This window comes from Anolis sagrei, chromosome 5, assembly GCF_037176765.1.
Source record: "Anolis sagrei isolate rAnoSag1 chromosome 5, rAnoSag1.mat, whole genome shotgun sequence".
NCBI classification, from domain to species: Eukaryota; Metazoa; Chordata; class Lepidosauria; order Squamata; family Dactyloidae; genus Anolis; species Anolis sagrei.
Genome location: NC_090025.1, coordinates 161,067,872 through 161,082,697, shown reverse-complemented (window position 1 = coordinate 161,082,697; position 14,826 = coordinate 161,067,872). Strand labels below are relative to the sequence as shown.

Here is a 14,826-nt window from a genome sequence, read left to right as displayed (position 1 = left end):
TAGGGCTCCACAGTTACCTATGTATCCACTGCCAAGACACTACACTTGGAAGGCCTACATACTTGGACAACGAGGGATCACCAAAGTAAGTAATACTATAAGAGAAACCTCTTTATTTCAAAACCAAAGCATACTTCTGTTCACGTCTGTTTTTAAAATTTTTTATTTTGGGGCATCTTTGCCAAAATACCTTTGGTCCACAAAGGTTCTCAGGAGCAGAAAACTGCCCATGGACCCACCACAGTTTCCCACCCCTGATTTAAATGGAGATTTTTCAGACCATTACACATGTGCCAGTTGGGAGTAGGGGTTGTAGTTTCAAAAAATCCCCTGATCTTTGTTTATCTTGTGCGCTAGGGTTACTTTAAAAGCAAGGCATCCTTCATTGGAAAGGCTGTGTGTGTTATACTCCTCTGTTATGCCACATCAAAGTCCCCCGCTCCCCACTCCTTCACCAAGGACATGACAACTAGCTGCTGCCTGTACAATCTGTGCCATCCCTGCCGTGAGTTAACCACCCATGGCTTAATTCTCGTAAAACTTGAAAAGAGTGAAGAAAAACCCACTCCTGCATGTGCGTAATGGGGTGATTAATATGTGTTAAAGGGCAACTAATACACGTTAAATTGTTTTTCTGAATAGCTGTTAGTCATCCGCTCTGTATTCAACACCCCCACTACAGTTGGGCTTAAAAGCATACTCAGTTTGCCCTCTATACCCCCCTCCTTTTTCATGCCTTTTTCATCTCTCTAAAATTACTACATTTTCGTTCTAGCAGGTGTTTTCAATCATTTCTATAATTGCCATTGTCCCCATCTCTTCTCTTCTTATCTGATCCCCTCCCTTTGGTTTTAGTGAAATCTAGCAGCTACTAACTGTCAGCAACAATACAGTGATATCACCTTGAGCATGGCAATTGAAATACGTGGGTGTGTGCCGGGAGAGAAAGGTTCAAGAAGCTGAACCAAGTTTTCTCAGCTGTCCAGGAGCACACCCCGATCTCATTGCACCTGGTGGGTCTTGGAGAAGGGTGATACCTACATACCTACAGCCTTGAGAGTTGCGTACTTGGTGTAGTCTGGCGCCTGATGCGGTATGGTGGTTGCCATCTGCAGCCGGTTGTTGTGTGAATGCGGCAGCCCAATCTGAGGGATTGTGGAAGGGTTGATGATGGCATTGTTCAGGTTGTTCTTGTCTGAAAGAATAAAGCAATAGTTGGAAAATTATTATTATTATTATTATTATTATTATTATTATTATTATTATCTTTATTTGTACCCCGCTAGCATCTCCCGGAGGACTCGATGCGGCTTACACAGGCCGAAGCCTCAAAACACAATACAGTAAAAACAACACAACAGTAGAAAACATAGCAAATCAATAAGTTAAGCAAGCAATAACGACAATAACAATACATCTATTAGGAAAACGACAATAACAATACATCTATTAGGAAAAGACCTAATAGATTCAAACCTACTTTCTGGGCTCTCCAAATACAATTTTTGGGGGGTGAGGGGCGGAAATTGCAAAACAATTAATTTACAAATGTATGTCTCCATTCTACACTTGTTGTTGTTCATTCGTTCAGTCGCTTCCGACTCTTTGTGACCTCATGGACCAGCTCACACCAGAACTCCCTGTTGGCGGTGACCACTCCCAGCTCCTTCAAAGTCAAGCCAGTCACTTCAAGGATAACATCTTGCCCTTGGTTGGTCCCTTTTCCTTTTTCCTTCCATATCCCCCAGCATCATCATCTTTTCCAAGCTTTCCTGTCTTCTCATTATGTGGCCAAAGTACTTCAGCTTTGCCTCTAATATCCTTCCCTCCAGTGAGCAGTTGGGCATTATTTCCTTGAGTATGGACTGGTTTGATCTTCTTGCAATCCAAGGCACCCTCAGGCATTCTACACTTGATACAACTGTAATCTAGAGGTATTAGAATATCATAATGGTTACACTATTTGAAATGTAAGGATGCTGTCTGATCTCAAATAATTTTTCAGGAGAGACCTGCCATATTGCAGACTGGGGAAATCATCTCAAGTAACAAATGCTGGGAAGGGCAGGGATGTCAGGGTTTTTTTTGTTTGTTTTTTTGCAATTTCCCTCTTTTGGTAAACACTGCTGGACATCTCACACAACCTGGTGTTCAGTTCCTTAACCAGTTGGTTGACTCAAGGTGTGGTGAAAAATCTTTTCTCATTGCTGGTGTTAAATTTAGTTTCAACTGCCAGTCTAGTCAGCTTCTGTGTGTGGAATGGAGTTGAACCATCTCAACCTTTACTTCAGGCTGGGCAGGCCCTGAACATTAGAAAACATTTGTAAAACATGCGTCTCCTGGAACGATTCCATCAGCATTGCCTCCGAAAGATCCTGCAAATCTCTTGGGAAGACAGGTGGACAAACGTCAGCGTGTTGGAAGAAGCAAAGACCACCAGCACTGAAGCGATGGTCCTCCACCATCAACTTTGCTAGATTGGCCACGTTGTCCGAATGACCGATCACCGTCTCCCAAAGCAGCTACTTTACTCCAAACTCAAGAATAGGAAATGGAATGTTGGTGGACAGGAAAAGAAATTCAAAGATGGGCTCAAAGACAACCTTAAAAACTTTGGCATAGACACTGAGAACTGGGAAGCCCTGGCCCTTGAGCGCTGGAGGTCAGCTGTGACCAGCAGTGCTGTAGAAATTGAAGAGGCACAAATGGAGGGCGAAAGAGAGAAATGTGCCAAGAGGAAGGCACTTCAAGTAAACCCCGACCAGGACTGCCTTCCACCTGTAAACCAATGCCCTCACTGTGGGAGAACATACAGGTCAACAATAGGGCTCCACAGTCACCTACGTATCCACCGGCAAGACACATCACTTGGAGGATCATCATCATCGGACTATGAGGTATTGCCTAAGTAAATAAGTTTGTAAAACAAGTCAGAAGATTCAACTCTCCTTTGGAATGTATACACATTGTTGAGAGTGTTTTTGTTCTCTGATTGCTGCACGACAACATTCCCCTCTCACAGAAGAAAGGAATCCAGTGAGCATCAGAGACACAAAACTGATCAACTGCAAGGAAAACTTTTTCTGTTTGGCCAAGACTAACACTGGATTCATACACCATAGGCTTTATTTTCACAGTGTCAGAACAAAATTACCTGTTACTGTCAAGATAATGTAGTTTCATGCTCCCTTTTATTCGAGAACTGTCTGAACACTGAACTTGGATTAAGCTAATGTCACTGTTGGCTGGTGACTCCTTTGCCAGTAGGGTGGAGAATTCAATCTGTGTTTTAGCTGAACTTCCAAGAAGCTTCCCAAGAGTCTAAAGGTATTTTAAAGGGAGGAATAACCTCATTTAAATTTCAGAAGAAGATTCAAGTTCATTTTCTATTCCGCAATGGACACCATCATTCTCCACTGACTGCTGCATTCATATATGATTGACTGTTCCTCCATCTCCCCTAATATTATGATCAGTATCATCATCATCATTGTGAGATGACTATATGATATTCATATGTTCATGACTATATGATATATCATATTAGAGAGCTCATGATTCAAAATATTGTCATGAAAATGGGAGATTCCTGGCCTGAACTCTCAGGCAAAGTATCATCTTTAAGGTAAAGGTAACGTTTTCCCAAGACATTAAGTCTAGTTGTGGCTGACTGGGGGGTGGTGCTCATTTCCATTTCTAAGTCGAAGAGCTGGCGTTGTCCATAGACACCTCTAAGGTCATGTGGTCAGCATGACTGCATGGAGCACCATTACTTTCCTGCTGAAGCAGTACCTATTGATCTACTCACATTTGCATGTTTTCGATCATCATTGCTATGTTGATTTTGCTCAGCTCTGATTTTACTTTTCAAGAGAAAAAGGGAAAGCAGATGAAGTACTAAATGGATATAGTTATGGAATACAAAGGACAACAAAGACTATCTGAGCAAGGTAGAATCTCATCTTCTATAAATGTTTCTATTTCAGCAAGCTTTGGAAGGGGGGAATATTTTAACTGTTGATTCATTTACATTTAACAAGCGTATCTAGTTAGATATTAATATCAAATAGTATGATAATTGTGTTTCAGACATATGCTTGTTTTTTTGTTATTTTGGATAGGGTTCTTTAGATCTTTATTCTTTTATTGATAAGGCATCACAAGAGCCTATTGAGATGCTGCTGAAGTTGGGCATCAATTTCCAGTTTCTTACTTTGTAGAAAAGTAGCAACAACTCAGCCACTAAATTGCCCTGTTCAACCCCCTTGGCAACTTAGATGGATAGGCAGACAGAATGTAATAACTCCAACCAACTTGTTCACATAAAATAACTTTCCCTAGTGTGGTATTCTCCAGATATTTTGCAGTCCAACTCCAACCGAGTCCAACATTTAAGAAGGCAGCAGGCAGGGGAAGATTAGCACAGAAACGAGAAGTTACTTTGTTCTTATGCATCTTGTGTATTTTTCAAGCCATGGTGATCATATGATAGAATTTTCTGGGCAAAATTTATCCAGAGGAGGTTTGATATTGTCTTTCTCTTGTACTAAACATGTGATGGCTCAAGCTCAGCCAGTGGGTTTTCATGGTTAAATCCTGATCTGAGTGCTAGTTTGACATCCAAATCATTTTGTTATACTGGGTACTATGAGATACTACCACCATTATAAAGGATGAAATATGTATACAATCTTAAGAGAAACCAGAACTTTTCTTCAGATGCAACTACTATAAATTAAGAACAGTTGAAAGATGTATTTAATGCCTGAAATATATCAGATTATTCATCATGTAATGGATTTTTTGGGACACAAATGTCCAGCATTGGGGCAGCATTGTAGTCTGGCAAGCAGCAGAGGATTTTTCTGACTATTCAGAGGATGATGGGTTCCAAAATGAGGAGTCTGTGAGTGTTCTGGAAGAATAGCAGGCAGATGAGACTGATGTTTGGAATTCCTCACAGGGGAAATTGAAAGTACCAGTCCCCTTGAGAAAAGGCCTTGGGAAGCTGAGGAGTTTTCAAGGGAGTGTAGATTAGACTTGAGAATGCAGGGCATGAAAAGCAGGCAGACTAGATATTCTCAGAGAATTAACGATAAGACTTTGAAGTCCAGGTGTGTTAGGCATGATGTCATGGGTGTCCAGCAGGCTTAAATTAAGTGGTTTGGTTCTGGCCTCTAAGAGGAGATAGTGTGGCTAATGGGGATTCAGTCTCCATGTTCATGATTCCAAGTTCATGGTTTCTGTATTGCTAAGATTCCTGTTTCATTTTCCTATTTGTGCCTATGTACCTTTGAAGAAGTTATTCTAGAGAGGTTCCTGTTTTCATGTTCATGAATATACCTTCAGATTAATCCTTTGATTTAGGATTACCTGGTTGTGGTGTTTAACCTGTCATTTTTGGATTACTGCTACTGAACCCTGTTTTTTTTGTTTTGTTTGCATATTGCATTTTATACCCTGACTGTCTCTTTTGGATTTGATCCTTTGCCCCTTTTATATGCCATCTTTAATAAACATTCTTTTATTGGATCATTGGACTCTGGCGTGATGCTGGCTAAAAGGAGTGTTCCAGTGTTAGGTTGCAATAGGCAGGAGTAGAAGGAGCTTGATCATCATCATCATCATCATCATCATCATCATCTTTAATTACTTATTAATCGCCCTCCATTCAAGATGCTCTAGGCGATTTACAAGCTAAATTGTAAAAGATAAAAATACATACATACAGAAATTAATGATTAACATAGATCAAATGCTCTATTGAAAAGCCAGGTCTTAAGTGCTAGAGTAAAAGGCCCTAAGTCACTCATGGCTCTCATATAGGGAGGCAAGGAATTCAATAAGGCAGGGGCAGAAATAGAAAAAGCCCTGCTTCTGGTACTTTCCAAGTGTACATGATGATAATGATGATTTTTTTAAAATGTCAGGAGCAACTTGAGAAACTGCAAGTTGCTTCTGTTGTGAGAAAACTGACTGCCTGCAAGGATGCCCAAATATTTTGATGTTTCATCATCCTTGTGGGAGGCTTCTCTCATATCCCCACATGGGGAGCTGGAGCTGACAGAGGGAGTTCATCTGCACTCTCCCTAGATTCAAACCTCTGACCTGTTGCTCTTCAGTCCTGCCAGCACAAGGGTTTAACCCATTGCGCCACCAAGGGCTCCTATGATGATGATGATGATGATAGCCTTATTTATACCCTATTTGTTTTTATGCTTCCAATTTCTGCTTTATTGAAAAAGTTTCATTAAATCAAACCTCATTGACTCCTTTGGGACAAATAGGGTATGACGACGACGACGACGACGATAGCCTTATTTATACCCAATTTGTCCCTAGGAGGTCAGTTAGGTTTGATTTAATGAGAACTTTTCAATAAAGTAGGAATTGGAAGCATAAAACATTCAAGGTATTGTTGGATTCTTAAATTCCAGCAGCTCAAATTAGTGAATTAAGTGGTGAGGATTGCTGGGAACTGCAGTCCAAAAGCATCTGGAAGGCCACATGAATGTAGTTGAATGCCTTCAAGAAGTTTCCAACTTCAAACTGTTTCCCTAATCATGTGTTTTCTTGGCATGAGAAAGTTTGACATTGAATTTCTGAAAAACTGGGAGAATGTAACTTGCCCAAGGTCATTAGGTGGATCTCCATAGCTGAATGGGGAATTTCAGTACTGGTCTCCAGAATCCTACGACACTGACATCACATGAGTCTCACCTCTAAAATCCAGCATTGAAAACAAAAGGTGTTATGTGTATGTTCATTTGTGTAAATGTGCATTAATGTTTTGTGGGATGACAGTTTAGGGACGGTGGTGAGCCAGCACCCTGTTCAAGGCCATGGCCCTCATTTGATTCTATCCCCTAGCTATGAATTGAAGAAAAATGAAGCACACAAGGCCAAGCCATGTGATGAAAATGTCATGCTTATCTGGCCTTAAAATGTCAGAGTTTATTAAACAATAGTTCAAAAAGAAGAAATAAAAATAATAAAAAGAAAGGAACTGAAGTTTTCTAAAGTCTTTGTGCATCAGAGGCCTTTTCTACTCTCCAAAATTCTCCAGGATTCATTAAAATACAGAATAACAGGTAGCTTCTTGAATAAAGGAAGATTGCCTGGCTACGTTAACATGCTTTTATGTTGTAACACTCCATTCCCACCTAAATCTCCTCCACCTGACACTGGCTGAGAGCTGGGTGGTGAAACCTTTAGGGCAGGAGCAACGACTTTACGAAATGCATGCGGTAAGATGTCCGAGCCCTAATTAGGCTTCTGAAGCATGACTGTGTTAGAAGTAAATAATAATACTCGTGGCAGTGGCTGTCCACGTGGTTACAGCTCAGATTTCATCCTCCAGCCCCTTGAGCGAATGACACTTATCAGCTCTTACTTCAGTTAAACAATGTTCAAAGGTGATGGGGAGGGGGCACTCTGAGGGGGAAAGAGAGAAGAAGGAGCGAGGAAATCTGTATTTAAACTGGGACAAGTGTCATGGGCAAACGAGAGAGGAGGAGACAGCAGCACTCGCTCTGCCCAAGGCAGAACTGAGTCACAGTACAAAGGAAACAAGAGAAACAGTAGCAAACTCTCTCCCCCCCCCATACACACACACACTCCATAAAAATCAGAGAAAAGATGCTCCTTTATCTGTCAGCCCCTCCCCTCCCCTTTCGGTTTTGTACATCAAGTTTTTGGGGAATGTGTGTGCCTCTATATTTATATGGTGGTGCATCTGAAGAAACCACCATCGAATTGTTGCCGGATGGAAGCCACCCTGAGTCTCAACCCCCCCCCCCCCGAGGATGAGAAGGGAGGGGTACAAATATCTGAAATAAATGAATGAATAAATAAATAAACCATGTACTCAACTAATCACTGTGATTGGGTTGTTGTGAGTTTTCTGGGCTGTATGGTCATGTTCCAGAAGCATTCTCTCCTGACATTTCGCCTACATCTATAGCAGGCGTCCTAGGAAAATGGGGTTTAAATATCTGTGGAAAGTCCAGGTTGAAAGAAAGAACTCTTGCCCCCCCACCCCGCCCCAGACAGTAAGAAGCCAGACCTTTAAACTGCTAGGCCATTAAATGCTAATCAAGGTGGCCACTTGGAACATTCACATCTACCTTGAACAGACAAGTAAGTAAATAATAATAATAATAATAATAATAATAATAATAATAATAATTTTATTTATACCCCACTACCATCTCCCCAAGGGACTCGGTGCGGCTTACGTGAGGCCAAGCCCACAGTACATCAATAAACAATAAACAAGGAAGTAACTTTTATTTTTATACCCTACCACCATCTCCCCGTGGGGACTTGGGGCAGCTTACAAGGGGATAAGCCCAAAATCACAGATAAACTAAAACACATTAAATCAATTAATGAAATAATAAAACAATAAAACAAAACACAATCATAAACAACATCATAAAAACAATGTGGCTGAGGTAAAGTCATAGCTAGGATCAGGCTCAATGAGTGCAATAATTCTTTAAAAGAGTCAATGAAAAGTGCAGAGATCAGATGTACAGGGGATCAGATGTACAGGGGGCATAACTTAAACAAATGACGAGGAACAATAGAAGGGCTGGATATAGAATAAGTCAAGATAATGCTCTAATGAAACTGCCTAATTTAAGGCACAACGGAAATCCAGGTTTTTAATTCTCCCCAGAAGGAGAACAAGGTTGGGGCCAGTCTTATCTCCCTAGGGAAGGAGTCCCAAACCTGGGGGCCACCACCTAGAAGGCTTTCTCCCTCATCTCCATCAACTGCACTTGAGACGGTGGCGGAAGCGAGAGCAGAGCCTCTTTGGATGATCTCAGGGTACGTTCTCGTTCATAAGGGAAGATGCGATCGCGAAGAGTTCTTTCTCCCACCCTGAAGATTCCACAGATATATAAATCCCATTTCCAAGTTTCCAACAAACCTCACAACCCCTGAGGATGCCTTCCACAAATGCAGGTGAAACATCAGGAGAGAATGCTTCTGGAACATGGCCATACAGCCCAGAAAACTCACAACAACCCAGTGATTCCAACCATGAAAGCCTTCGACAACACAGTACACTGTGATTGATTCACACCTTGTCACCTAACAAAGCAGGGGGTCAGAGATTATCCGTTCCCACAATAACCAGCAACCTTCCCCTCCCCAGAGAAATCCCATTGCCCCTGTGCAGTGTCCACACCCCAAGGACAGCAGCTGAGCTGGATTCAGGCAAAGGGCTGTTGCTTCCCATTGTCCCCCTGAGAAAATGCTCTTCACTGTGTGTGTGTAAAGACTGTCTGTTAATTATGCATTTGAGATCCATTTCTACAGGGGTAAATATGTCAGCGTATGACAGCGAAAAAGCAGCCAAGAGTCTAGTGTCACTAGAAAGACAAAGGATATTTCCATAATGATGCTTTCTAAAGCCGCAGCTCAAAAGACATTGTGCATCTATGCTGTTTTTATCTTAATACATTTCCCACCTTTCTCTCAATAAGGGACACAAGGCAGTTTGCAGCTAAAATATAGCTAAAACAATATATAATGTAAACATTGAAAAATAACAGTATAATAAAAACATTAGTTTAAAAATTAAAAACATATTTAAGCACAGCACATTTCACCACAACTGGCTGAAAGCTGGAGGTTATTTAAATACAAAAGTCTTTGTCTGCTATGAATACATATGTGTATGTGTGCAGGGAAATCAAGAGCAAGTACTATGGTCAAGCAAAAGCCACCAAGAAGGCTATTTCCTATCTCCTTGCCAGACATGAAGCTGAGAAAGCCCTCCCCAAAGACTGGAAGACTCCCCAGGAAGGTTTATGTGAGAGGATAGTCTTTCAAATAGTCTGCACATAATTATATAGGGCCAGGCTTTAGTACAGCTGGTTAATCACCAGCAGCAATACAGCTTACCAATCGAAAGGTTTGAAGACCAGGTCGGAGTGAGCACCCGACCTTCAACTCAGCTTACTGTCCACCTAAGCAGTTTGAAAACAGTTGTGAGCTGTGAATAGGGAAATTAGGCACCACTTAAGCAGGAAGGTTTTTTACGGCACCATAAAAGATCCATAAAAGATCAAGGCTGTTCGTCATAGAGGATGGAGTGACAGCACCCCTCTGTGGCCTGAATAAAGCACAACCTCCAGGATGCCGAAGCTGACAGAATACCTCTATCTGTTGTCTGTCCTGTCTGTTTAACGGCATTGAATGTTGCCGCGTATGTGTTCTGTGATCTGCCTTGAGTCCCGTTCGGAGTGAAAAGGGCGGAATATAAATACTATAAATAAATGAATAAATAAATAGGGCTTTATAATACACCTCTGATCAAATAGGTCCAAACTTTGGCTCCATAAATGTTGTTGGACTTCAGTTGCAGAAGTTCCAACCACTGTGGTTAGGCATTCTAGGAGCTGTAGTCAAACACCACGTAGGTTACTCTAATTTTGTGCATTGGATGATGTTGCCTTTTCCATTCCAGTTAAGCGGCTTGTGGCTGTGGCACAATGCATAGCCATCACAAGCACAATGCTTATTTGCACACTATTCTCTGAACATTAATGCTCAAACATATATGCAAGTATTCTGCAAGTGGAGCTCTGCTTTTGCTGTCATTGGCTTGAGATAGCCAGTGTCCCCTAGACAACAAAATTCCCTCTAGGCAAGCACAAAGTGCCTTCAAAATAAAAAGGGAAAAAGGGGGAAGCAGCAGAGTGGGAGGGCAGAGTTGCAACGCCCACCCAAATGTGTGGCTTTGCACACCTGAAGTATTGCAATTGCATGACGCCAGCAGCTGCGAGATGCTTCCAGTCATCATGATGGTGCGTTGTCACTATTCCAATTGTGAGAACACTGCGGGGTAGCATCAAACATGCAGTGATGTCCTTGTAATGAGTTAGTATCTTACCGGTGCCATTCCTGGGAGATCCGCGAGAAAGGCCATCAGTTATCTGGACCTGTACACTGCCAATGTGGCCATCAGGCAAGAGATCAGATGGACCATGTCCTGGCTGCTTCAGGAGATCTGTTAGTGTCCTAGAAAAGGATGTGAAGGAGATTGAAGCAACACCATTATGACAAAACAAAATGGATGCTGATAGATGGTCACTTGTTTATTTATTTTTGTAAGAACTCCAATGCATTTTGCCATCTATCAAGTTGGAATTCTTCAGGCCAACAAATATAATTATATTAAGCATATTATAAATGACAACACAAAATTAGTTATATTCCTGAAAAATGTAAACATTACATAGTTCTACATGACCATGAGCATACCTTTAAATAGAAATTTCTGGAACTGTATGAATTACTCTGCATAGAATTGGATTAAAAGGCAAAAAGAACTAGAGACTATCATTGTACATTGATACATGTCTATTATTTATACATTATTTAACCCATTGCGGCAGGACCGCTGACTGACAGGTCAGAGGTTTGAATCCAGGGAGAGTGGGTTGAGTTCCCTCTGTCAGCTCCAGCTCCCCATGCGAGGACATGACAGAAGCCTCCCACAAGGATGGTAAAACATCAAAAGTCTGGGCATCCCCTGGGCAACGTCCTTGCAGACAGCCAATTCTCACACCAGAAGCAACTTGCAGTTTCTCAAATCGCTCCTGATATTAAAAAAAATTATATACAATCCCAGATGATCAGGAGAAAGGAACCAATGATTTCCACTGGAATTGGGCACAGTGCTATTTGATTTAATTACCTTTAGTGTTGCATCAGTTTGCTTCTTGTATATATACCATTATCTTTACATTAAGGACTGTACATTGAAATCTTCATTTAAACCTCTTTAATTAGTGATTTTCATTATTATTGGCAATTTTCTCCAGAACTCGTAACCACACATCTTATGTTGTGTTTCCAGAAAACTGTTAACTAGAGGGGCAGCCACTCTTTTATTTTTCAGATTAGAGAGGTGCTTGCTTATTTTTCATTGTATAGGTCTAGACCAGTGGTTCTCAACCTGGGGTCCCCAGATGTTTTTGGCCTCCAACTCCCAGAAATCCCAACAGCTGGTAAACTGACTAGGATTTCTGGGAGTTGTAGGCTGAAAAATCTGGGGACCCCAGGTTGAGAACCACTGGTCTAGAGGTTTTTTCCCCACATACGTTTTTTCTATATGTCTGATCAACCTCCATACTATTGATCGCATGTTGAGCAAGTAACTTCACAAGCAGGGCTCCTCCATGGAGGTATTTGACAAGGAAGGTAAAGGAGGAAAGAGAAAAACACAACTTATTTGCCTTTGTAAGGTGAGGCCCTGATCTTTCTCCTCACTGATGGTCTCAGCAGAAGAGTAGATTGAAGTTCTGATGAGAAAGAGAAAACAAAATGGTCCTGATCTGAGTTTGGGCAGGTAAAATGTCAGTGCAGTGTATTGTAAGTAAATGTGGAGCTAGGGAGAATCCAAGCAGCTCTGGGGAAAAATACTTTGCACTGTACCTGATTTACTTTGCAAGTGTAGACAAATCCAAAGACAGAGAAGAGACCTGTGATATGGCTTCAGAATTAACACAATGAAGCTATCAAAAGGAGTCAGCAACAGAATAGTGCGGAGGTGGATTATGAACAAGTGCAAAAGAAGCAAGATGATGATCAGACAAAGGAAAGTCAGTAACTGAAAAACAAGAGATAGAACAATTCTTAATAAGAGTAAGACAATGGCCAAGGGAGTGTGGAGATGAATCAGAACAAAGCTCGAGTCCAAAAGAGGACAATAAAGAAAGAAAATTGAAGACATCTTTGGAATCATCCACATGAATATTAAAATCACCCATAATAAGAGTAGGGATGTCACTTGAGAGAGTCAACCAAGAATCAAAAGCAGAAACCAAAGTTGAAAATGGGCCAACTGGATGGTAAATGATAACACTCCAAAGGTGCAAAGAAGAAAAGGGTCTCACAGCATGGGCCTTCTAAGAAGAGAAAGCAGAAACTGAATGAGCTCAATGGTTCCCAACATTTGGTCCTCCAGGTGTTTTGGATCTCAGCTTCCGCAATTCCTAACAGCTGGTAAAACACCTAGTCCAAAACACCTAGGGCAGCATTTCTCAATCTGGGGGTTGGGGCCTCGGGGGGGGGGGGAGGGGGAGGTCACCAGGGGGTTTCAGGGACATTGCCAAAGACCATCAGAAAACATATATTTCTAATGGTCTTAGGAACCCCTTTGGCATAGAAGGTTGAAGATCTCTCCACCTGTCCTTCTCTTCCTTTTTGGAAACAGACAACAAATCCTCCTTCCAAAAACTGTCCCCGTGCTGTGATTGGCCAGCCTCTAAGGTGGCCCCTCAGTTAACAAGAGGGCTGTTTCTGAGACTCCAAGCAGGGAGGGGAGAACAAACATGCTTGGCACCTGGCAGCGTGGTGCACATGTGCGGGGTGTGGGAGAGCATGTGAGGCTGGAGGGAGGCTCACACCAGTGAGTCCCTTCGAGGTGTGAAGGTTCTTTGTGGGAAGGTTGGCCCAATTATATAATTGGTGGGGTTCAGAATGCTCTTTGATTGTAGGTTGACTATAAATTCCAGCAACTACAACTCCCAAATGACAAAATCAATCCCCCCCAACCCTATCAGTATTCATATTTGGGCGTATCAGGTATTTATGCCAAATTTGGTCCAGTGAATGAAAATACATCCTGCAGATCAGATATTTACATTATGTTTCATAACAGTAGCAAAATTGCAGTTATGAAGTAGCAACGAAAATAATTTTATGGTTGGGGGTCACCACAACATGATGAACTGTATTTAAGGGTTGTGCCATTAGGAAGACTGAGAATCTCAGAGGGCAAAAGGTTGAGAACCACCAAGCTAGATAATAATAATAATAATAATAATAATAATAATAATAATAATAATAATCTTTATTTATAACCCACCACCATCTCCCCAAAGGGGACTCAGGGTGGCTAACATGAGGCCAAGCCCAAAATAATACAACATAATTAGACACAAAACAGCAAAAATACATCATAACAAAATATATAAAATAACAAATACAATAAACAGTATAAAATACCATAGTAAAATCAAACACAAAGGATTGGTCAGATGTATGAGATAAAATATGGAAAAGTTAAAAAGGTTAAAAACCTGGGTGAGATAGGAATAAAAATGTGTTTGTGAGAGAAGAGCCCAAGAGGAGCGGCAGTTGGGTTTAGCCTTTGTAAAGGACAGGTCATGAGGGTAATTGTAGGTGGGAATACAAGACATCCTCCATCTCCCCAATTCCCGAGGTGACCTGTTTGAGGAGAGAGTCCTCCAAAGCAGAGGGCAGCTGAAGTCAGGTTTTAGTGAGAGAAGAAGGTGAAAAGATCCAGAGAGAAACAAATCATGAATAGTTGCAACTTTAGGAGCAATTGGGCGTCAGTTCCATAACAAGCAAGAAAAAAGAAGCTGAGAAACAGGGAGATGGCGGATAGGTATCAGATGAGAAGAAATGGAAGAAACAGGAACTATAACAAAGAAAAAAAGAAAATCAAGCAAAAGAGCTGCCAATGAAAGAATAAATAAAAGATAAGTTACAGAGAAAAGTACTGAACAGTAACATCACTTGTAATGAAACCAGGATTCTCAATCAGCTGCCAAATAGCACTTCCTGGATTTTCCTTGCAGAAAATCCAGAATAGCCTGCCAAGAAAATGACAGCAACTTTTGTGATATATTTTTAAGAGAGGATAAGATAAAGCCTTGAAGCATTTATCATGGGATATACGTACTTCGGCACTGAATAAGAGAGCAGAGCTGCTTATATGCAACCTTTTGCAGATTCTTATATCTTTTCCTACAATCTCTTTTATATCTTCAGTGTGCA

The 14,826-nt window shown here is 41.3% G+C and overlaps 1 protein-coding gene across 1 annotated transcript in view; it reads right to left on the bottom strand.

Moving 5' to 3' along the window:
* Positions 1 to 14,826, bottom strand: part of SHISA8 (shisa family member 8) — a 74,201-nt gene that overhangs the window by 3,511 nt on the left and 55,864 nt on the right. Inside the window, exons 2-3 of the mRNA XM_060777140.2 lie at positions 10,910 to 11,037; positions 1,046 to 1,195 (exon numbers count right to left, since the gene is read on the bottom strand). Coding sequence (XP_060633123.1) covers positions 1,046 to 1,195; positions 10,910 to 11,037 — 278 coding nt within the window. The remainder of the gene's footprint in view (positions 1 to 1,045; positions 1,196 to 10,909; positions 11,038 to 14,826) is intronic.